The sequence below is a fragment of the Microcaecilia unicolor genome, chromosome 1, assembly GCF_901765095.1.
Source record: "Microcaecilia unicolor chromosome 1, aMicUni1.1, whole genome shotgun sequence".
Classification (NCBI taxonomy): domain Eukaryota; kingdom Metazoa; phylum Chordata; class Amphibia; order Gymnophiona; family Siphonopidae; genus Microcaecilia; species Microcaecilia unicolor.
The window spans coordinates 355,668,058-355,690,594 of record NC_044031.1 but is presented as its reverse complement, the minus strand read 5'-3'; the positions used below and the strand labels follow the sequence as shown (position 1 = coordinate 355,690,594).

The 22,537-nt window shown below is 41.8% G+C and overlaps 1 protein-coding gene and 1 long non-coding RNA gene across 2 annotated transcripts in view; one reads left to right on the top strand and one right to left on the bottom strand.

The window, feature by feature from the left end:
- DDC (dopa decarboxylase) overlaps positions 1-22,537 on the top strand; it is a 438,446-nt gene that overhangs the window by 352,898 nt on the left and 63,011 nt on the right. The window contains 1 exon segment of the mRNA XM_030209542.1: positions 21,495-21,514. Coding sequence (XP_030065402.1) covers positions 21,495-21,514 — 20 coding nt within the window.
- Positions 12,299-15,524, bottom strand: LOC115474192. The gene is made up of 4 exons (XR_003942824.1): positions 15,483-15,524; positions 15,323-15,351; positions 14,295-14,296; positions 12,299-12,336 (listed from the first exon to the last, which is right to left on the bottom strand). It is a non-coding gene; the product is annotated as an uncharacterized LOC115474192 (long non-coding RNA).

Below are 22,537 nucleotides of genomic sequence, written 5' to 3'. Positions count from 1 at the left end.
TGCCCTACACAGACCCTGCTTGAATACCTTCTACACTTGTCAGAGTCTGGTCTCAAGACTAACTCTGTAAGAGTTCATCTTAGTGCAATTAGTGCTTTTCATTATCGTGTAGAGGGTAAGCCTATCTCTGGACAGCCTTTAGTTGTTCGCTTCATGAGAGGTTTGCTTTTGTCAAAGCCCCCTGTCAGACCTCCACCAGTGTCATGGGATCTCAACGTCGTCCTCACCCAGCTGATTAAACCTCCTTTTGAGCCACTGGATTCCTGCCATCTGAAGTATTTGACTTGGAAGGTCATTTTCTTGGTGGTTGTTACTTCAGCTCGTAGAGTCAGTGAGCTTCAAGCCTTAGTAGCCCATGCTCCCTATACTAAATTCCATCATAACAGAGTAGTCCTCCGTATGCACCCTAAGTTCTTGCCGAAGGTGGTGTCGGAGTTCCATCTGAACCAGTCAATTGTCTTGCCAACATTCTTTCCCCGTCCTCATACCCGCCCTGCTGAACGTCAGCATACAGTGCATACATTGGACTGCAAGAGAGCATTGGCCTTCTATGTGGAGCGGACAAGCTCTTTCAGACAGTCCGCCCAAATGTTTGTTTCTTTCGATCCCAACAGGAAGGGAGTTGCTGTTGGGAAATGCACCATTTCCAATTGGCTAGCAGATTGCATTTCCTTCACTTATGCCCAAGCTGGGCTGACTCTTGAGGGTCATATCATGGCTCATAGTGTTAGAGCCATGGCAGCGTCAGTGGCCCACTTGAAGTCAGCCACTATAGAAGAGATTTGCAAGGCTGCGACGTGGTCATCATTCCAAACATTCACCTCTCATTACTGCCTTCAGCAGGATTCCAGATGCGACAGTTGGTTTGGGCAGTCGGTGCTGCAGAATCTGTTCAGTGTTTAGAATCCAACTCTACCCACCTAGGCCCATTTTCTGTTCTGTTCCAGGCTGCACTCCCAGTTAGCTGTTTCTTCGTAGGTCACTCTTTGTTATGTCCTCGCCGTTGCGAGGCCCAATTGACCATTGTTCATTGTTTTGAGTGATCCTGGGGGCTAGGGATACCCTACGTGTGAGAACAAGCAGCCTGCTTGCCCTCGAGAAAGCGAAGATAATTACCTGTAGCAGGTATTCTCCGAGGACAGCAGGCTGATTGTTCTCACCAACCTGCCCACCACCCCTTTGGAGTTGTTGTTTTTATTCTTTATTTGCTTTTGATATAACTGAGGCGGGAAGATGGCCGCGCATGCGCAGTGCATCCGTCCCGTGCTCTGCTGGCTGTCGCAAAGTTTTCTGGATTTTGCTGGGAAAATCTCCGTTCCTGGGGGCGCCGTGGACACCGACCCACATATGAGAACAATCAGCCTGCTGTCCTCGGTAAGTATCTTTGCTAAAATGCAGAAAGGAGTAGCACTTTCTGCAAATGTTCTAGTTAAGCATTAGTGCATATAAAACATGCACATTAATAATAGCGCAATGTTTTTTTGTTTTTTTTAGTGAGAGGTAAGTTTATGTTTCAATGTTTTTATTGATGGCAAAAGGAAAAGACAAATAACATATTTAAACTGTCATATTAACAACCAAACTGTGCACATAACAACACTGCACATTAGTACTGAGTCTCGCCATCCATTACAATTTTTCAATTACCCTCACCCATCCCTCTCCACCCCAAACCCCCTTCTCCCCCCCAAATTTATATTGGAGCATTTTAATTAGTTATATTAAACCTGACCAATATACCAAATGTCTCATTGATAAACAAACCCATTTCACTAACAATGCCCCTCCCAATAGGCATACCACAATCTTCGTTAGAGACATTCCAATAACAAAATATGGAATAACTATGTGATATTAACCACTTGATGATGTTATCATGAATTAGAAAAACTTATCCTTACCCCTCCTCAATCCCAACCACCCACCCCCCTGCCCAACCCCATGCCACGCTACACTACTTTAAGCATTCAGTATTCTACTACGTGCCAATGCGGTCAATGATTCCCAAAACGGAGACCAACTCTGACAAAAATATTGTCCCCTGGAGGAGGACAAGTCCCCTATACCTCTGCGTTCCAATGCACAAAGAAAAATCATGTTGGATTGCCACTGCTGTAATGTTGGAGACTCCACAGATATCCAATGCTGAAGAATGGATTTCTTCCCAATAAGAATTGCCCTTTTTAAAAATGGCTTCAACCCCTTAGGCAAAAACGGGGACACCCTGAAAATGTCAAATAATTGGGATGGATTCGGTTGCCAAGTAACCCCCCAAAGCAAAGAAAAATGTTGACACACTTGCCGCCAAAACTCAAAAATCCGTGGGCAAGTCCAAAACATGTGTCCCAAAACTGCTGGAGAATAAGTGCATTTCGCACAGACATCATCCACCCTCATGGCCGCCCGAAAAGCCCTATGTGGGGATATGTACATCTGCATTAAAAATTTATAATGTGTTTCTCGCAATGTCACATTTTCAGTTAACTTTTGAATGCCCAAGAGACATGACTTCAGCTTATCCCCCTGAAGATTCACTGCTAATTCTCTTTTCCAACTACACACTAATTTACCATAATCAACTTCACCCAAGTGTTCCCGCAAGATAGAATGATAATATTTGAGAGGGATTAACAACTGGGCATTGAGCCCAAAAATGGTGAGAAGTTTTTCCCATACCTGCGGTGTTAAAGAAGGAGAAGGGAGAGACCTTACGTGGAGGGACATAATCGAACGCCCATCTCCATGTCCAAAAATGGGTATGTGAAGAGGCGGGACAGACCGTATTATCGATAAAGATGGGCGTCCATCTTTCGTTTTGAAAATACGGTTTGGACGGACCAAATGCCATGGATTTGGTCCCTTCTGAGATGGGCGTTTTTTTTTTTTTTTTGCGATAATGGAAACTAAAAAACGCCCAGCTCAGAAACGTCCCAATCCAAGCCATTTGGTCGTGGGAGGGACAAATGTACAACACTACCATAGCTCTTAGGGGTGAAGGGGGCAACTACATGTGGGTACAGTGGGTTTTAGAGGCCTCCTATTTACCACCACAAGTGTTATGGGTGTGGGGGGGGGATGGGCCTGGGTCTGCCTGCCTGAAGTGCACTGCAGTACCCACTAAAAGTGCTCCAGGGGCAGGACTTGTTGCTGGTGTATAACCTTGGCACAGCAGTTCACACCTGAAGACTAATCTCGCTGAAAACGTCCTTTATTTGAATAAGCACCTTTACTCACAGTTAACTGCAGATGAGAGGTTGTGCCCCACTGGCAACGAGTCTCGCTGGTACTGAGATTAGCAGTAGGTCCGAGCTGGCAGAATGGTGTACATTGCCCTCTTTCAGCAACATTCAAGGTAAGAACTAAGTGCTGTAACGTGGCTAACACATGAAAGGGATCTAAAAGTGTCTTACACAAATGACCACTACCTCATGGACTACCGGAAACAAAACAGGGCACACTCTGACCCAGAAAGCAGAGGGAAAAGCACCATGGGAGTAGAGCCTACCAACTACCAACATTGTGAGCATTTAACACAAGCTAGTGGAATCACGGAGCCCAATACCCTACACCCACCACAATGCATTGCTGATGTGACTCTGTAGTGCCCTTGACAGAAAAGGTGTCACACTCACCCGAGACCCACATCAGAACCAGGGAAAGCCTGTCACAGGATAGAACACATTCTGCTGTCATGGAGGTGGGTACGGCATTTGAGGCTTTTAACCTACAAATGTACTCGATCTACAGCCCCTCCCTACCTCTCTACCCTCATCTCGCCTTACATTCCTACTCGTAACCTCCGTTCTCAAGACAAATCCCTCCTGTCGGTACCCTTCCCCACCACCGCCAACTCCAGGCTCCGCCCTTTCTGCCTCGCCTCACCCCATGCCTGGAATAAACTCCCTGAGCCCATACGCCAGGCCCCCTCCCTGCCCATCTTCAAAGCCTTGCTAAAAGCCCACCTCTTCAATGTCGCCTTTGGCACCTAACCATCATACCTCTATTCAGGAAATCTGGACTGCCCCTACTTGACATTTCGCCCATTAGATTGTAAGCTCCTTGGAGCAGGGACTGTCCTTTTTTGTTAATCTGTACAGCGCTGCGCAACCCCAGTAGCGCTCTAGAAATGTTAAGTAGTAGTAGTAGTAGTAGGCTGGCATACAGGCTGGGAAAAAAAGTTTGTAAAGTGGTTTTTTTTTTGGTGGGAGGGGGTTAGTGACCACTGGGAGAGTCAGGGGAGGTCATCCCCGCTTCCCTCCGGTGGTCATCTGGTCAGTTGGGGCACTTTTTTGGGACTTGGACCTGAAGAAAAAGGGTCCAAATAAAGCGGACCAAATTCTCGTCAAAAACGCCCTTCTTGTTTCGATTATCAGCTAAAGACGCCCATCTCTCCTCGGCCAATAACCACGCCCCAGTCCCGCTTTCGCCACACCTCCAACACGCCCCCATGATCTTTGTTCATCTCCGTGATGGACTGCAGTTGAGGACGCCAAAAATCGGGTTTCAATTATACCGATTTGGGCGCCCACGGGAAACGGGCGTCCATCTCCCGATTTGGGTCGAAATATGGGCGTCTTTCTCTTTCGAAAATAAGCTGGATAGTGACACAACTGAAATATAGATAAAAAGTTCACTCTCTCCAAACCATACTCCACTTGAATGTCCTCCAGGAACTTAAGAGCTCCATCCTCTGTATATAACTGTTGCACATACTTTAACCCCCTAGACGCCCAAGTAGCAAAATTCACTGAGGTGGATCCTGGCGGGAAGTCTGCATTACTCTGTAGCAGCAACAGTGGAGAAGACTCTGCTGACAAGCTATAGAAACGACAAATCCAGCACCATGCTTTCCTCAGAGGTAGTAAAAGTGGCGCAAAGGCGGCGGTCATACACAGACTCCTCAGCGACGCATGCAACCAAGTACTGAAATGAAGTGGAGCAAACAAACCTGTCTCGGCTGCGGTACACGAGAAGTACGAGGAATCATGAAACCAATCAGTAAGGTGACGCATATTGCTTGCCACCGAATATAACAACACTAAGTAGCCCCATTCCCCCCTGAAGGCGAGGGAGAAAGAGTTGAGAAGCCGGCAACCTAGGTCTCTTGCCCTGCCACAGGTAAAGCGTCACCAGTCTATCATCTCCATGCTTAAGGAATATAGGTAGCATTTGTAACACATAAGTCCACCTAGGGACCAATATCATATTATAAAGAGCTATTCTACCCAGAATGGACAAGGGGAGTGAATGCCAACTTTGTAGGGTTTGACTAGTGCATACTGGTAAAGGGTCTATATTAGCCTCATACAAGAGTGACAGATCCGAAGGAATAAACACCCCCAAATATTTTAAAGGAACTGAAGACCACAAAAGGGGAAACTCTCCCTCTCAAGTCTCCCTAATCTGAGCTTGAATAGGAAAGGCGACAGATTTCTACAAATTAAGAGTAAAGCCCGAGAAATAACTAAATTCCTCTATAACATTAAGTAAATTACTCAATGATTGCCGGGGGTTTGTCAAGGTCAACAAAATGTCATCCGCAAATGCCAATGTCATAACTGAGAACGAGGGCACAGTAATCCCCGAAATTTCTGGATCTATTTGGATGGTACGCAACAGGGGCTCCAAATAAAGAAGAAATAACAGAGGAGATAATGGGCATCCCTGCTGTGTACCACTGGCTATAGGGAACGAAGATGAACACAATCCATTTACAACAAGAGATGCTCTGGGCTGAGAATAGAGAGCTGAGATTGCACGCAAAAACCAACCCGTCATTCTCACATATTCCAATACCCCAAAAAGATAATCCCAGCATACCTTATCAAAAGCCTTTTTAGCATCTAAACTAACCAATAATAAAGGCTCCTCAGTGTTATGACTATGCGCAATTGCCATACAAACGCTGCGCACATTAGTAGATGAGTGGCAGCCTCTTACAAACCCCACCTGGCCCTCCCCAACCACGGCAGCAATACGCGGTGCCAAACGGTCCGCTAAGACCCTAGACAATATCTTTAAATCTACATTAATGAGTGAAATCGGTCTATATGATTCCAGGCGTTCCAACGGCCTACCCGGCTTAGGTATGAGATGCCTCATTGGCATCTCTAGGAAACACGCCCTCCGCAACTGAAACTTCAAAAAAGGAGGCTAGGGAACCACAAATCTGGGGCAACATAAGCTGATAGTATTCAGTTGTAAACCCATCTGGCCCCGGAGCAGTGCCCCTTATGAGAGATTTTATCACTCTCTGGATTTCTTTGGCTCTCAGAGGGGCATTCAACTGACGCACAGCTTCTGCGGGTAAGCGCGGCATTCCCAAATCTTCTAAGTAATCCACTACCGAAGACCCAAACCGAGACTCCGGTGCTGCATATAAAGAAGCATAAAAATCGCGTAAAATCCGCAAAATGCCTGCCGATTGAGTCTCTCTCGTCCCATCTGGCGCCAACAAAGAAGGAACAAATCTGTTACCGCCCTAACTCTTCGTGACTCTGGCAAGCAATTTGCCCAACTTATTACCATACCTATGAAAGATAAAAGAACGATGAAAAAGTTGTTTCTTAGTGCATTCATGGATCAAGGAATTTAGAGCAGCTAGGGTCGACAACATCGCTTCTCGAGATGACGAGGAGGAAGTTGCCAAATATGCATGCTTTGCTACCTTATAATGTTCCAAATGAATTATCCCCCTCACGATTCACCTTGCGTGCGCACACATATAGGAAATTATTTCTCCCCTCAGTACTACCTTCGATGTTTCCCAATACAGTTGAGCTTCTGACTCATGACAGGTGTTAGCATCTGCAAACATTGACCACTTCTGACGAATATAATCTTGAAAGTGAACATCATCCGCTAAGTATGAAGGAAATCGCCACCGACTGCCTCGGAGTCTTGCCGCTCCCAAGTCCACATCTACCCATATCAGAGTATGATCTGAGATCTCCAGGGGTCCAATCTCCGCATACAAAATCTGTGGGAAAAGAGTAGCATCTGTTAAAATATAATCCAACCTCGACCAGCGCAATGTTTTTAACATAGAATTTTAATTACATCTCCAGACCAGAGGTAAAGGATTTTGAGAAAAAGATCTTGATCCATTGAAACCTTATAGTAGATCTTACATGGGTCCTGAATTTACATCCAAATACCATTCTCCAACCTATTGGGAGACATAAATCTGTTTAAATTCTTCCTTTGGGTCTGTTTCTTAAAACTGGTACAGTAATTTGTCTAAATCTTCAAGCATTCCTGGAGGTGAGTAATCCTTTTCCCCCCATCCTAGCCCCTCCTCCTTAACTCTGGGAAACAGTTTCCCAGGGTAGGATTACCCATTATATAAGTGACCCTGCAAATGGCTGAGATTGTTGGAAGCAGTGCTAGAGTCTTTGCATTTCAATTTATGTGCACTGTAAAGGGGTAATTCTCTATAGATCACCTAACGTTCATGCAGGGATGATGCACACAAAGGGCTAGATTCTATATATGGTGCCTGGAAAATCTGTGCGGAAAACATTTCCGCCTAATCGTATTCTACAAAATTTCCATGCGGTTTATAAAATACACTCACGCCAATCCATGTGACTATATTTAGTCGTGAGGAATTACACCAAGTAAAACCTGGTGTAAATCCCAGCACCTAAGTTAGGTGCAGAGCAACTATATTCTCTAACCCTGTGCGTAACTTTTCGGAATGTCCATGACCTGCCCATTCCACGCCTTGTTTTTGACAATACAAATTAGAATTTACATGGACTAGGTTATAGAATGTGCTTAGCAAGTTGTGTGCGTAAGTTCTAATTAATTCCAGTTAGTGCTGATAATTACTCATTACCATTCAGTTAACAGCGCTGATTGATTTGTAACTAACTAGGTCATGCACATTGTTATGGGATACTCTTAGATTTCCATGTGGAAATCTAGGCGCAATATATATAGAATCTGGGGGTAAGCATGAATTCTGTATTAGCAATTGCATGCCCGATGGCCATTAAAAAATACTAGAGTGAGTCTGCATTTATGTGCCTAACTATAGGCATGAGCACCTAGACCAGCTCAATGGCTGGTGTAAATGCATTAGGCAGCTAGACACATAAATGCTAGTATTTTAGAACCTGTATGCATAAGTGCTAGGCACTTCCAGTACCCACCCATGCCCTTCCCAGGTTCACGCCCCTTGCAGTTGTACAATTTCTCCTCTATAGATTTTGTGTGTACAATTTTCAGAACATGCATTTTTGACTGGCTCAAGCCAGTTAAGTGAGCAGGGGAATCCAGTGATGAATGCACAAAGGGGCTCTGCAGGTTGTTTTCCATCTGCGGTAGTAGCCAATGGGAATCATATTCTAATGTATTACAATGAGCTGATTACTATTCAAATAAGAATTCCAAGGAATGCACAGCTGTTTGCGAACGATGTACAGAAAGGACCTCCTACCTTTTAGGATCATAATTTTATGGGAGGTCTGGGGCAGCTGTAGCATGACAGTAGCTTCTCTTGCTTCTGCCACTGTCTGCTTTACCCTTCTCCCTTCATCATGGCTCCATCTCCTTCTCTTGAGGACTAGGGAGCAGCACTGTGCATGTATGAAAGCCGTGTGTGGAAAAAAGCTACATACGGCTAGTAGTAGTAGTAGTTATACACGCACAAAATAACCGAAAGATCCTCCATACACAAATGTCTCTTGCCCAGGTCCTCTGCCACTGTTTGGTAAAGAGGCAGGGGCTGCTGGTTTCCAACTTTGAGGCACTATCAGGATAGTTAAATGAAGGGGGACATGAAAAAAAGAAGGGCTGTGCCAGTCCAGCTGACATGCCTTGAGCTCTTCTTCTGCGGATCTGGTACAAATTTCATCTGTTAGGTTTTCATTTTTTGGGCAAATATTATGTTGACAAGTGTTTGCCAATGGAGTGTTCTGTACCTTATGCTTATTTTGAAGCATTTTCTTTTTTTTTCCATTGGGTGGTGGTACAAGCTGTGCAAGTAGATTGAATTATTCATCATTTGGATGATTTTTTATTTGTTCGGTATGCTACTTCTAATTTGTGCATAGAGTTGGTTGAGAGCTTTCAACAGTTGGCTACAGTTTTTGGTATTCTGCTTGCAGCTGAGAAATTTGAAGGGCCATTTACCAGTTTGTTTTTTCTTGGAATTGAATTAGATTCCATTAAGATGGAATCTCGTTTGCCAATAAATTGGAGAAATTATTGGAACTGTTGTCTGTAGTCTTAGCTGCAAAGAAGATAACTTTACGTCAGTTGCAAAGTCTTTTAGGACACTTGAATTTCTCTCATAAGGTGATAACAATGGGAAGAGTCTTTACTAGGAGGCTAGGAATTTTATCTTGAGGTGTTAAGAAAATACATCATTATATTTGATTGACTCATCAAGTAAAAGAAGACCTGGAGCTTTGGAAATGTTTCTTTATGGAGTGTGTATTTGGCAATTTCCTGCAGTCTCTAACATTGATCTAAACTTCTTTATAGACGCATCTCATACAATGGGATTTGGAATTTACTTCAGAGGTTCATGGTGTGCTGGTGGGTGGCCTACTTCATGGGTGGAAAGAGGGTGGTGTAAGAATATGTGCTTTCTAGAGTTATTTCCTGTTATTATAGCTTTCTTTATAAGGGGAAATAGGTTGAAGAACAGAAGAGATTGCATTTTGATAGTAGTGTAATAGTTGAGGCTGTTAATAAGCAACCTGCGCGTTCTGCATTATTAGTTCAAGAAATGTGTCTTGCATTGTTTAAAGATGAATGTTACTTTAACTGCGAAACATGTGCCTGGTATAGATAATTCTATAGCTGATTCTTCATCTCATTTACAGTGGGCACAATTGCGTGCCTTAGTTCCAGGTGTGGAAGAGTTACCGACAGAGGTGCCAGGAAGCCTATGGGAATTGATTTCTGCATCATTAGTCGATTGTTAAAGAACTCTTTGTCCAGTCATAGAAATTATATGAGGCTGGCTGGGAGAAATTTGGGACAATTATGGGGTCTTTTAAGATATTACCATGGAGACAAATTTGTCAACATGATTTATTGCAATTTATTTTGCCAGCTTGTAATGTAAAATTAACTAATGCTGTTTTGAAGGCTTCTCTTGCAAGTATTAGTTTTGTTTCTAAGATATTTGGTTTCAAAGACCCTACCAAAGGTTTCTTAGTTAAAAAGTTGATTCAAGGATATAATCAGGAATATAGATCTGGAATTTTGTGGTTGCGGAAGCAAACAATATTGCCAGAATTGTTGGTAAAGATATTTAAGAATTTTACCAGTATTTTGTGCCTCTACCTATGAGGTGTTTTTACTTAAAGCAGCATTTCCTTTGGCTTTTTTTGACCCCTTAAGAGTTGGTGAGATTTGTACCATCTTCTAAATGTGCCAATGGGCACTTAAAGTACAAATGTGGTTATAAAAAAATACCAAAACGGTATCCATATTGATACGTCATTCAAAAACAGATCAAAAAGATGTTGGGGCTTGGATCACATTAAGAGAAATGAAGAATGTTTTGATTTGTTCAGTGTAAGTGAGAGTGGGATGTTTGACCACAGAAATTCAAATCCTGGAGACAAGAATCTTAAAAAAGCTTGTTTATTGGGGGATCTAAGATGGCGGCCGTGTAGGAGGCATTGAAAGAAGCTCTGCTGATATCCGCTCTTGACTCCTGATTTTCTCTATAATTACTTATTCAACCATGCCTAAACGGAGAGGAAAACCGTGAGTATGGCCCGCTACTCCTCTTTTACCTGGAGCAGGAACAATAGATCGCTTCTTTTCGCCAGGTATGCAGATGGGACTGGGATTGCTGCTGGAGGGATTGGGGAGAGGTCTCCCATTCCCCCAGCTTGACCAGGAGACATCGTTCAGTCCCAAGATGAGGCATCCCCCTCCTATGCTGGCTGTGGCGCTGAACTCAGCTCGGGGAACCCCAGAGGCGCAGGACGCAACAGGGTTTCCTGGCACGGGCGCTGAGTCGAAGCCTGAGACGCCGGCAAGCCCCGCTGCGGAAGCAGCAGGAGCGAGTGGAGGAGATGGCGTCCCTATGGAAGAACGAGGAGCAGTGGGAGGTCAATCAGACTTAACTTCAATTACTACCTTGGAACTTCCAAGTAAGTCTTTTTTGCCTCAAAAACCTCAACAAATTACGTTGGACAATATTTGGGAAGCACTTGTTGGTTTGGAAGCTTCATTTACACAAAAGTTTACTCAGTTTGATAAGAAATTCAGTTCTGATTCAAAAAAGATATCTGAAATGGATAAGAGATTGATATCTCTGGGCAAAGAAACGGAAGTAAATTCCTCTGCAATAAAAGATTCTCAACAAGTTCAAGTTAACTTAATTAAAGAAAATCTGTATCTTCAAAACAGAATTGAAATATTAGAAAATTACCAACGTTCCAATGCCCTCAGATTGATAAACTTTCCTAAGCAGATTGCCATTTCACCATTGATAACCTTCAAACAATATTTAACTGAAGCTTTAAAGATTCCAGAAAAATCACATCCACCAATTTCAAAGATCTTCTATGTAGAACCATTTCATAAGAAAGATTTATTGCAAAGAGATGAAATGAATGTTCAAACTTTGGATTTGACTCAAATTATTGAAGGAGACAATGAGGGCCTGACAACTGCGACACTCAAAGTGATTTTCATACTTCAACCAGATAGAGACTGGATACTCAAACAATTTTTCTTGAACAAAAGACCAGATTTCCTAAATTGTAAAATTAGAATATATCCCGACGTCTCAAGATCCACCCAAAAGAAAAGACAAGAATTCCTCAAACTGAGACCAAAGGTTTTGCAACTTGGGGCATTATTTTGGCTGAACTTCCCGTGCAAGTGTGTGATAAAATTGAATTCAATCAAATATGTATTTTTTGAGGTAAAACAACTGAATTCCTTTTTGGAAGCTAAGCTGAGAGACCCACAGTCTCCATTATTAGGGACTCTAACAACTTCAACCCCATAAATAATATATATATTACCTGGCCTGCCTATACTAACCGCCAAGTTAAATTTGGAAGTTGATTTCTAAATTTGATTTATATGTTTTTCCTTGAAATTGTGATAACCCCCCCGATATTGTGGACTATAGACAAGTATTGATTTCCTATCCTATATTTTTGATATTTCTACCTCTTTTTCCTTTATTGATATTGCTATAAAAAAATTTGGAAACTAAATTGTCTTTTTCTGTATTTCAAGATGTAATGCTTGATATTTAAAAGAAAATTTATAAATAAAAAATTTAAAAAAAAAAAAGCTTGTTTATTGATGAAAAGACTCGACACAACTGTTGTGTTTCGGCCGTCAGGCCTGCATCAGGAGTCTATAAAAACATACATATGCAAATAAAGAAAAATTAAGTAAAAACAAACCATATATGATAAAAAAAACCACAGTAAAGCAATAACATATGATAAAAAACAAAATCAAAAGATAAAATATGGGAATAACATCATTTGCTAAACATCAAAAAATGTGTTCGCATATACAATGTTCTCATAAAGTGCTAAATATTGCAAGAACAATGCGTGCAATAAAATACATATAAATAATGAATAGAATAGGGACTAGACGTACAAAGCATATGAATGAAATATTATATTGGAAGGATATGCTATGATGTGTATAGTTACGGGCGGTAAGCTTATAATGAAAAGTAAGCTTATAATGAAAACTGAAAATTTTTTCATAATTACATATTCGCATGTACAATATTCCCATAAAATGCTAATGTTGCATAAAACATCTGTGCAGTAAAATCTATATAAACACATGAATAAATGAAAAAGGGACTAGGCATACAGGACATGTGAATAAAATTGTGTATTAAGAGGATATCCTATAATCGAACGGAAACGCCTATCTCCATGGGCGATTATCTCCGAGAACGGGTCCGTGAAGGGGCGGGCCGAACCGTATTTTCGAAAAAAATGGACGTTTTTGAGCTGGGCGTTTGTTTTTTTTAGTGATAATGGAAACTAAAAACGCCCAGCTCAAAAACGTCCTAATCCGAGCCATTTGGTCGTGGGAGGGGACAGGATTGATAGTACACTGGCCCCCCTGATATGCCAGGACACCAACTGGGCACCCTAGGTCAGTGCGGTGGACTTCAGAAAAAGCTCCCACATGCATAGCTCCCTTACCATGGGTGCTGAGCTCCCAACCCCCCTCCCCCAAAACCCACTACCCACAAATGTACAACACTACCATAGCTCTTAGAGGTGAAAGGGGGCACCTACATGTGGATACAGTGGGTTTTGGAGGCCTCCCATTTACCAGCACAAGTGTTACAGGTGGGGGGGGATGGGCCTGGGGCCACCTGGCTGAAGTGCACTGCGGTACCCACTAAAAGTGCTCCAGGGACCTGCATACACGCAGGCCTCTAGGACTTGTTGCTGCTGTATAACATTGGCACACCAGTTGACACCTGAAGACTAATGTCTCCAAAAACGTCCTTTATTGGAATAACCGCGTTTACTCACAGTTAACTGCCAATCAGAGGTTGTGCCCCACTGGCAACGAGTCTCCCTGGTACTGAGATGAGCAGTAGGTCAGAGCTGGCAGAATGCTGTACAATGCCCTCTTTCAGCCACATTCAAGGTAAGAACTAAGTTCTGTAACGTGGCTAACACAGGAAAGGGAATTAAAACTGGCTTACAAAAATGGCCACTACCGCATGGACTACAACAGGAAACACAACAGGGCACACTCTGACCCAGTAGGCAGGGGGAAAAGCACCATGGGAGAAGAGCCTACCAACTACCAACATCGTGAGTCTGTAACACAAGCTAATGAAATCACGGAGCCCAATACCCTACACCCACCACAATGCAATGCTGATGAACACATTCTGCTGTCATGGAGGTGGGTACGGCATTTGAGGCTGGCATACAGGCTGGAAAAAAAGTTTGTAAAGTGGGGTGTTTTTGGTGGGAGGGGGTTAGTGACCACTGGGGGAGTCCGGGGAGGTCATCCCCGATTCCCTCCAGTGGTCATCTGGGCAGTTGGGGCACTTTTTTGGGACTTGTTCGTGAAAAAAAAGGGTCCAAAAAAAGTGACCCAAAATTGCATTCAAAACGCCTTTTTTCTCTCGATTATCAGCTAAAGACGCCCACCTCTCCTCGGCTGATAACCACGTCCCAGTTCCGCCTCCATCACGCCTTCGACACGCCCCCGTCAACTTTATTCGTTTCCGCGACGGAGTGCAGTTGGAAACGCCCAAAATCGGCTTTTGATTATACCGATTTGGGCGCCTTTGCGAGATAAACGTCTATCTCCTGATTTAGGTCACACTATAGGCGTTTTTCTCTTTCGAAGATAAGCAGGATAGTGTGCTAACATTTTCTGAAGACATAAATATATTTACATAAATATATATTCTCATATGCGATGTTCTCAAAGAATGCTAATGCTGCATGAAACATATGTACAATAAAATCCATATAAACGCATGAATAAATAAATAAATAAAATGGGAACTAGGCATACAGGACATATGAATGAAATTGTGTATTAAAAGAAATCCTATGATGTGTAGTGTACTGACATTTTTTATTAGAAACATAATTGTGTCTGTACCTATGCATCCCTTATAAAACTGATTAGAAAAAAGATGATCCAACCATGACGACGTGGGGACGTGAAAAAAGTTTTAAAAGTTTAAAAAGGAGCTTGCAAGAAGTTAGATGCATTGAAAATAATATTGAAAAAAGGAACCTGAAAGATAATAAAATGAAAAATGAAAATAATAAAAATTAAAGTAAAATAAAGAAAAAAAGAATGTGCTGGCAAAAAATGGGGGAGAGGGAAGGAACGAGGAAGATAGAGTAGGCAGGGGAGGGGAAAGGGGGAGAAAAAAGTGGAAAGGAAAAAAAGGAAGGGGGGAAGGAAAAAAGGAAAATATGAAGGAATGAGAAAAACAGAGGAAGGAGAAAGAAGAAAAGAGAAGAAGAGGAATAGTAACATGAGGGGGAAATAAATGAACGTAAGAAGTGTGGAATAGAGAAACCATAAAATGAAATACAAAATACAAAATAATAAAAAAAAAATAATAATAATAAATAAAAAGATAAAAAGAAAAAGAACTAGGATTGCATTAACAGGACGTGCTTCTATGTATTACAGATGGTATTATCAATGCCATGCATGCATTGTTATAGAAACAGAATATTGAGATGTTATAACGAGACATGCTTCTATGTGTGTTGATGCTGTTATCGATAGCATGCACGCTTGGTTGTGGGTACCATGTTAGCTGGGAAGTAAAACCATACGTAAAATGAAAGATATTACTGACCTTGCTCAATAACGTGTCGTTTATTGAGTCTATAAATGCACAGGAATGAAGAAATACATGTAAAAGTAAAAATAAAACACAGTAAAAAGTGATTGAAATAGTGATCTGTAAAGGGTATTGCACTAAGAGATACACAAAAACAAATCAGTGTTATACTAACCTCAGACGCCAGGAAGAACAGCTGATATGTGCAGCCGGTAGCAGGTGATATGATGATCTGTTGTACAGGTCTGTTAACAAGGAAAGAACCAGTGGAATAGTTTAGAAGCAATTGCAGGAAATGGCAGGGGAGCAGAAAGAAGAGAAAAATAAACACAGTGGAGCTTGACAATAAAAGCTCTCCTGCTGGTAGCTTAATGAAGGAAAGACGAGCAAGTCAATAATTTACCTTTAGAAAGACCTTTGGTGATAAGCTTGCTAGTAGACAAATCGAGTGTCGTAAAAAGCATGAAAGGAACTCTTTTGCCTTTAAAAGCTAGTCGGAAATGACGTCAGGGGCAGCGTTGCCAGATGGGTGGGTTTCCCACCCAATTGGGCTGGTTTTTAAGCCAGGATGCTGGAAATTTTCGAAGGCTGCAGGCTGCAGGAAATTGGGCTTCTTTTTCGTTGCAGCTGTGCGGGGTTTGCGCTTTTTTTCGGGGGCTTCTATTGGTCCAATTTGGTCCAATAGAAGCTTTTCCGGGGCTTCTATTGGTCCAATTTGGTCCAATAGAAGCTTTTCCGGGGTAGGGTTGACATCAGGGGCGGGGTTAATGACATCAGAGGTGATGTCAGGGGCAGGGCTAATGACATCAGAGGTGACATCAGGGGCAGTGACATTGGGGGCGGGGGCGGTGACGTTGGAGGTGGGGTTTGACTTTGGGTGGGTTTTGGGCTGGTTTAGGGCCGATTTTGGGTGGGGAAAATTTTTCCCATCTGCCCACGCTGGTCAGGGGTGATTGAGTTAAAAAGTGAAACCATAACTTTAAAATAAAAAAATGAAATAGGAAAAAAGTGGGGGGAGGGGGGGAAGGCACTGAACAAAGAACAGATTATGGTGTTAGAATGTTGACACACTAGATTGAGAGAAAAAAACAAGAAGTACTTCCTGGTTAATTCACTGATTGAATGACCTGATGTGTGAAGCGATGACGGTACTGAAGAAAAGAAAAGAGAAACTATGTGTAGATGACGGCTCTTAGAAACTAGGAGTATATGAATGAATGAAAAAAACTGTCCCATGATGTAGAAAGCAGTAATGATTGTGAAAATGAAAAAAAGAGGAGGGATAAGAAAAACAATAAATATGATATAAAAGGTAAAGAATAATAGAATAATTACCCTGTCAGTGACTCTGAACATGAAAAATTCTAAAGATACATGGACAATCAGAAAAGATATGATGAAATGGACATGAAAATGGAAAAAAATGGTGTAAAGAAAAGGAAGAAGAGGATAAAAAAGGGGGGAAGGGCGGAAAGACGGAAAAAAAAGAAAAAAGGAAGGAAAAAAGGAGAAAGAAAAAAAAGGGGGGAGGAAAGGGAGTTAAGAAGAGGAAAAGGGCCAGAAACATGGTCGAAAGGGATAAAAAATGATGCAAAATGAAACAGAAAACAAAAAACAAACAGGAGCTTGATACACCACATGTGATAACTGAAAAATTAGTATAATAGAGGAAAAGCAGTGTACTACATTAAGAAATCAGCAGAATGGGTAATAGGGAAGCTAAAGTGAAGTAAATACTGGAAAAAATAAAAAAATGAAAAAAGGTGAGAAAAAAAGTGGATAGTATATGATGAACAATAAAAAAGAAAAAAGGAACAAATAGTAATTGCAAAATAAATTCTTAATTATAACACGTATTTTGAACACATCTCCAAGGTTTGTGAACTTAACCAAAAAAGAAAAAATTAAAAAAGGGGCTGATGCATCCCAGGAAAATATATAAAGCGATAGAAGATGTGTATAATCGATTAATTGGAAAAGTCGGATGGATTAATTTGAAAAATATATGTAGGGAACAATATGGTTTGCATAGGTAAAGACTTCAGCAGAAAAGGGAACTATGTAGGGGTACACTATAATATGGCTGAAAACATAGACTACGTTAGCAAAAGATTAATTATATAAAAAACTGGGTGAATTAGTGTTTACATGAATGTGAAAAGTGTTCAATAAAAGGATGGAAATCAATTCTTTGTTTAAACCTTTAGGGGTCAAAGTCTGGAACTCATAAATAAGCTTCTGTTCCTCACGTAGTAGTTGAGCATCTAAATCGCCACCTCTCCATTTTTTCGTGAATGTTTTGAAAACTAAAAACTTGATGTCAGAGATCGAATGATTCGTTCAGTGAATTGTGCAAAAGCTTTTTTGTGTTTGAGTGAGAATAGGGGGCTATATTGGCTTTGTCATAGTGATGCTTCACCTCTTACTAGATTCCAATTCACTGCCATTTTGAAGAGGTGTTTGGAGATTTTTTTTTAAAATTTTAAATTCTTTGGTACTCATTCATTCAGAATTGGGGCTGCTTCATTTGCTGCTTATCAGGGTTTTTCTATGCATGCGATAAAGAAAATTGGGTGTTGGCATTCAAATGCCTTTTTGACATATATAAGATAATTTTGTTTATTCTTTTTCTATGCAAGCAGGGTTACAAGCTCATGAATTTCTTGTTTGGATATGTGGTCACTCTCATATGTTCTGGACCAGGAAAAGAGCATCTGAATCAAATTGGGGACTGCAACTGGGGCTTGCTCCTTATAACATGTGTTTACTATGGTTGGGGATTAGAGGAATGCTTTGGGCCCAGCTGTTGCCTTTATTATTAGACTATAGATGTTATTCTATTCCTTCTTGTACTTTCATTTATCGTGGAGGAAATGACATGTGCTATATGAAGGGTGTAGACTTAAATCATCAGATGATAAGTGACATATTTTCTATCCGTTGTTATTTTTCTGAAGTCCTTATTATTTGGTCTGTGCAGAGTTTGGAGAGATGCGAAATGGCCAAAAGCAATTTTAAAAAATGAGGAAATGTATAAATGTGGAAGTTTCAAAATTTGTTGTGTAAAGGTTTGATGCTTTCCCATGATTTATTAACAGCTAATTGTCCAGGATTATATCGTAAAGATGGAACGCACTTATCAGATATTGGTCGGTATATATTTTTAAGGAGCATTCAAGATGTATTAGAAGGCTGTGGTAAATCACTGGTTGCAGTTAAAGTTTAATGGGAAGTTGGGGACATGCAGTAGCAGTCCCCACTTTTGGCAGAAAAGCACATGTGACACCACCATGCTTACAGGGCAGGATTGGTGGACAAAAGAAGAAAGTATTGCCACACATAAGTATATAACTATTGCCACTCTGGGGCAGATCAAAGGTCTATCAAGCCCAGCATCCTGTTTCCAGTAGTGGCCATTCCAGGTCACAAATACCTGACAAGATCCCAAAAAGGTTCAACACATTTTATGTTGCTTATCCCAAAAATAAGCAGTGGATTGTACCCAAGTCATTTTAATAATGGTCTATGTACTTTTCCTTTAGGAAGCCATCCAAACCTTTTAAACCTCGCTAAGCTAACCACCTTTACCACATTCTCTAGCAACGAATTCCAGAGTTTAATTACACGTTGAGTGAAGAAACATTTTCTCCGATTTGTTTTAAATATACTACTTTGTAGCTTCATTGCATGCCCCCTAGTCCTAGTATTTTTGGAAAGAGTAAACAAACAATTTATGTCTACCCATTCCACTCCATTCATTATTTTATAGACTTCTATCATATTTTCCCTCAGCCGTCTTTTCTCCAAGCTGAAGAGCCCTAGCCGCTTCAGCCTTGTTGCCCTTCTCTGTACATTTTCTAATTTTGCTATATCTTTTTTGAGAAGCGGTGACCAGAATTGAACACAATATTCGAGGTGTGAAGTGGGAATGATCTTCAGTCTTGTATCACTGCAGAGTGGGGGTACAAGTGGAGTTATATGATGAGTACTTAGATTGACTAGTACAGAACTGTCTGGTCATATCATAGTTAAGTAATTAGATATGTCATTGATTATTAAACAATGACTAAATGTTAAAGTTAGTAAAGCTGTAGGCTTGATATGCCACTTAATGAAAATTGTGATATTTAAATTTAATTGTTGAAAGTATATAAGTCAGGGTTGGCTGAAGAGATAATGGTGCCCTGAGCTAACTTGCTTTGGTGATGCCCCCCTATTGCATCACTTCAGTACCTCCTACCCCTCCCCCCCCCCAACAGTTTTGGCATCTCTCCATCCATTGGGCCAGCATCTCTCCCTCCCCCCCTGGACCAGTCTCGTTTTCCCCTTTCTCTGTCCCCCTCCCCATGGGTACAGCACTGCTCCCTCACCTCGATTACTCCTCCACAGTCCTGTAAAGTTTATGTCGGTCACTGGTGGCAGCAGCATTACAGGCTGCCTTTGGCCAGCTCCTGGGTCTTCTCTCTGCCATGTGCTGCCTACAAGAGGACACAGGAAATGGCAGAGGGAAGACTTAGGGCTGGTCGAAGGCAATCTGTCATGCTGCTGCTGCTGACAGTGGTGACTGACGTAAACTTTACAGGACTATGGAGGAGTGAGGTGAGGGAGCAGTGCCAAACCATCAGAGAGGGAAAGAAAGTTAGGGTGGTGGACTTTGGTCCTGGGAACTGAGGAACTGAGTTCGATTCCCACTTCAGGCACAGGCAGCTCCTTGTGACTCTGGGCAAGTCACTTAACCCTCCATTGCCCCAGGTACAAATAAGTACCTGTATACAATATTGTTGCAGGAATTACCACTATTGTTAGCAGAATCTGTGGTACTTCAGGAGTCAAACACCACACACCAGAATGAGAGAGAAATCTTCTTTATTTGCCAGCAAACAAAGTAGGACATCAGCTCTAGCTTTCTCTGTGTCCTGTCCTTCTGTGTCTCTTCTTCTGAGCTCTCTCTCTCGTCTCAGCTCCTTCTCTTCTTCTAACGTAAGCTGCTTCTGCTCTCAGTTATATAGGGTCCTACACCTCTCTAGCCCCCATTTCTCACCAGATGGTAAAGAATAGATTGATTACCCTGTCTTGAACTAATTATTACTTACACATTACTTAAAAATATCAGTTACATAGGTTTGAGATATTTCCTAAACTAACCTATGACCTGGGGCCTCTCAAACTAGACAATGTGGCACCTATCTCCTGTATTTTATTATTATTTCTCATAATCAGATTCCCAATCAACTTCATACTAACTGGGTTTTGGCATTCATTAAGGGGTCAAGGGGCCAAGGGGCCAGTCTTGCTTAATGGCACACAGACATGGTTTGTTATTACTTTCAGGAGACCAGTCCTACATTTAGCTAATCCATCAAGGAGAAGAGAGTTGACTTGTCCTGACCTCTTTCACCTAGCTTCATACACAGAACTCGCTAGGACTGTGGATAATTCAAACCAGATGATGACCTCTTAAACTGCAGACAAAGCTCACTTGAAAAGTCAGACACTGGATTGAAAAGATATTCTACATAGAAATAGAACTTATTAATTAAACAGAATAAAACATATTCTAAAATAAGCAGAAATCAGAATTCCTTATAAGACAAAATCTAAATCATCTAGAATTATTTAAACAGCATTCAGCCTACTCTTTTAAAACTGCAGTATGCCTTGCTTGCTGATCCCCTCGAGATTGAATGGCATCCAGAGGTGGTAAATATGAACTAGCCTTAACAATCCATCACTCAAAAAGGGACAAAGAAAGTTTCATTTCTCACTGACCTTTCTAACCTCTAGTCTAGCAAAAGCTAGACTTCTGAGTAATTAAACCCAGATGGCATTCTTCCACTTGCAGGACTGAAAAGTTAAAATTAATATGATTTCTCTGCCCAAGCTGCCTCAATATGTAAGCCGCATTGAGCCTGCCACGAGTGGGAAAGCACGGGGTACAAATGTAACAAAAAAAATAAAATAAAAAGGCTTAACCTGTAGACAAGGTGAGGTCAGAAGCTGAGTATATTGACACCCTTAATTGCTGGTGCCCTGGGCCAGAGCCTCACTTGGTTCAATGGTTAAAGCCAGCCCTGATGTAAGTTGTGGAATGCAAGGATTTTTGAATGGTGTGAATGCCTAAGTTATTATTGTTAAACAAAATGTCTTTTGCTTCATTAAAACATTAATGTTTCCTTGTTTATTTCAGGGATCATCACAGATTACAGGGTGAGTATGACATTATGGGACTCATTTTCAAAACAGAAAAACATCCAAAAAATGGCAAATTGCTATTTTCAAAACTATTTTTTAGATGTTTTCTATTTTTTTAGACGTCTACATCTCAAGGGGGCATGTTGGATGTGTGCTGTGGGCAGGACTAGGGCAGACTTACAATTTGGACATTTTTCTGCAATAATGGAACATTGTAAAAATGTTCAGGGCAAAAAATAGTGTGTGTTTGGTTAGGCCTGTTTGGTACGTCCAAAAAGGTGCCTACACTGACCAAATGACCAGTGGAGGGATAAAGGTATGACCCCCCCCCCCCCATTAATCCTCCAGTGGTCACTAACTCCCTCCTACCCCCTTAAGAGGTGAAAGTGACAGTACATACCAGGCTCTATGACAGCTGCAGATGTAATGGCCATTCCTCTTAGAGCAGCAAGCAGGTCCCTGGAGTAGTCTAGTGGTCAGTTCAGTGGACTGTAGAGAAGGGGACCCAAGCCCATTATCTATTAAACTTGGGGTGGAAAGTGTGAGTGCCCCCAAACCCACAAAATACCTACTGAGACCACATATAGTTGACACCTTCAGGCATAAGGGCTACTGTAGTTGTGCACAGTTGAGTATAGTACAATTTTTGCTATTCCTAGATGGCAGAGCTACCAAGGAGGTCAGCCTTCTGAGCAGGAGATTTAGGGTCTGCCCATAGCTCCATCTTGCTCCGCCCAACCCACCCATAACTCTGCCCAGAATCTCCTACAGCTCTGCCCAGCCCGTCCATAACTCCACCCAGAACTGCTCACAGCTCCACCCCGGCAAACTGCGATTTGCAGCCAGGAGCACCAAAAGTAGCCTCCCTTTTCTGAGACAGCAGGAGACGCCTTCATGAAACATCCTGCTGCGGCAGCAGGAGATAACGTTTAATGAAATCATTTCCTGCTGTAGCTGGAAATGGAGGCTGTTCAGCAGGAGATCCCAGCTCCTGGAGGGAGTACGGGAGATGATCTACGAAAGCGGGAGTCTCCTAAT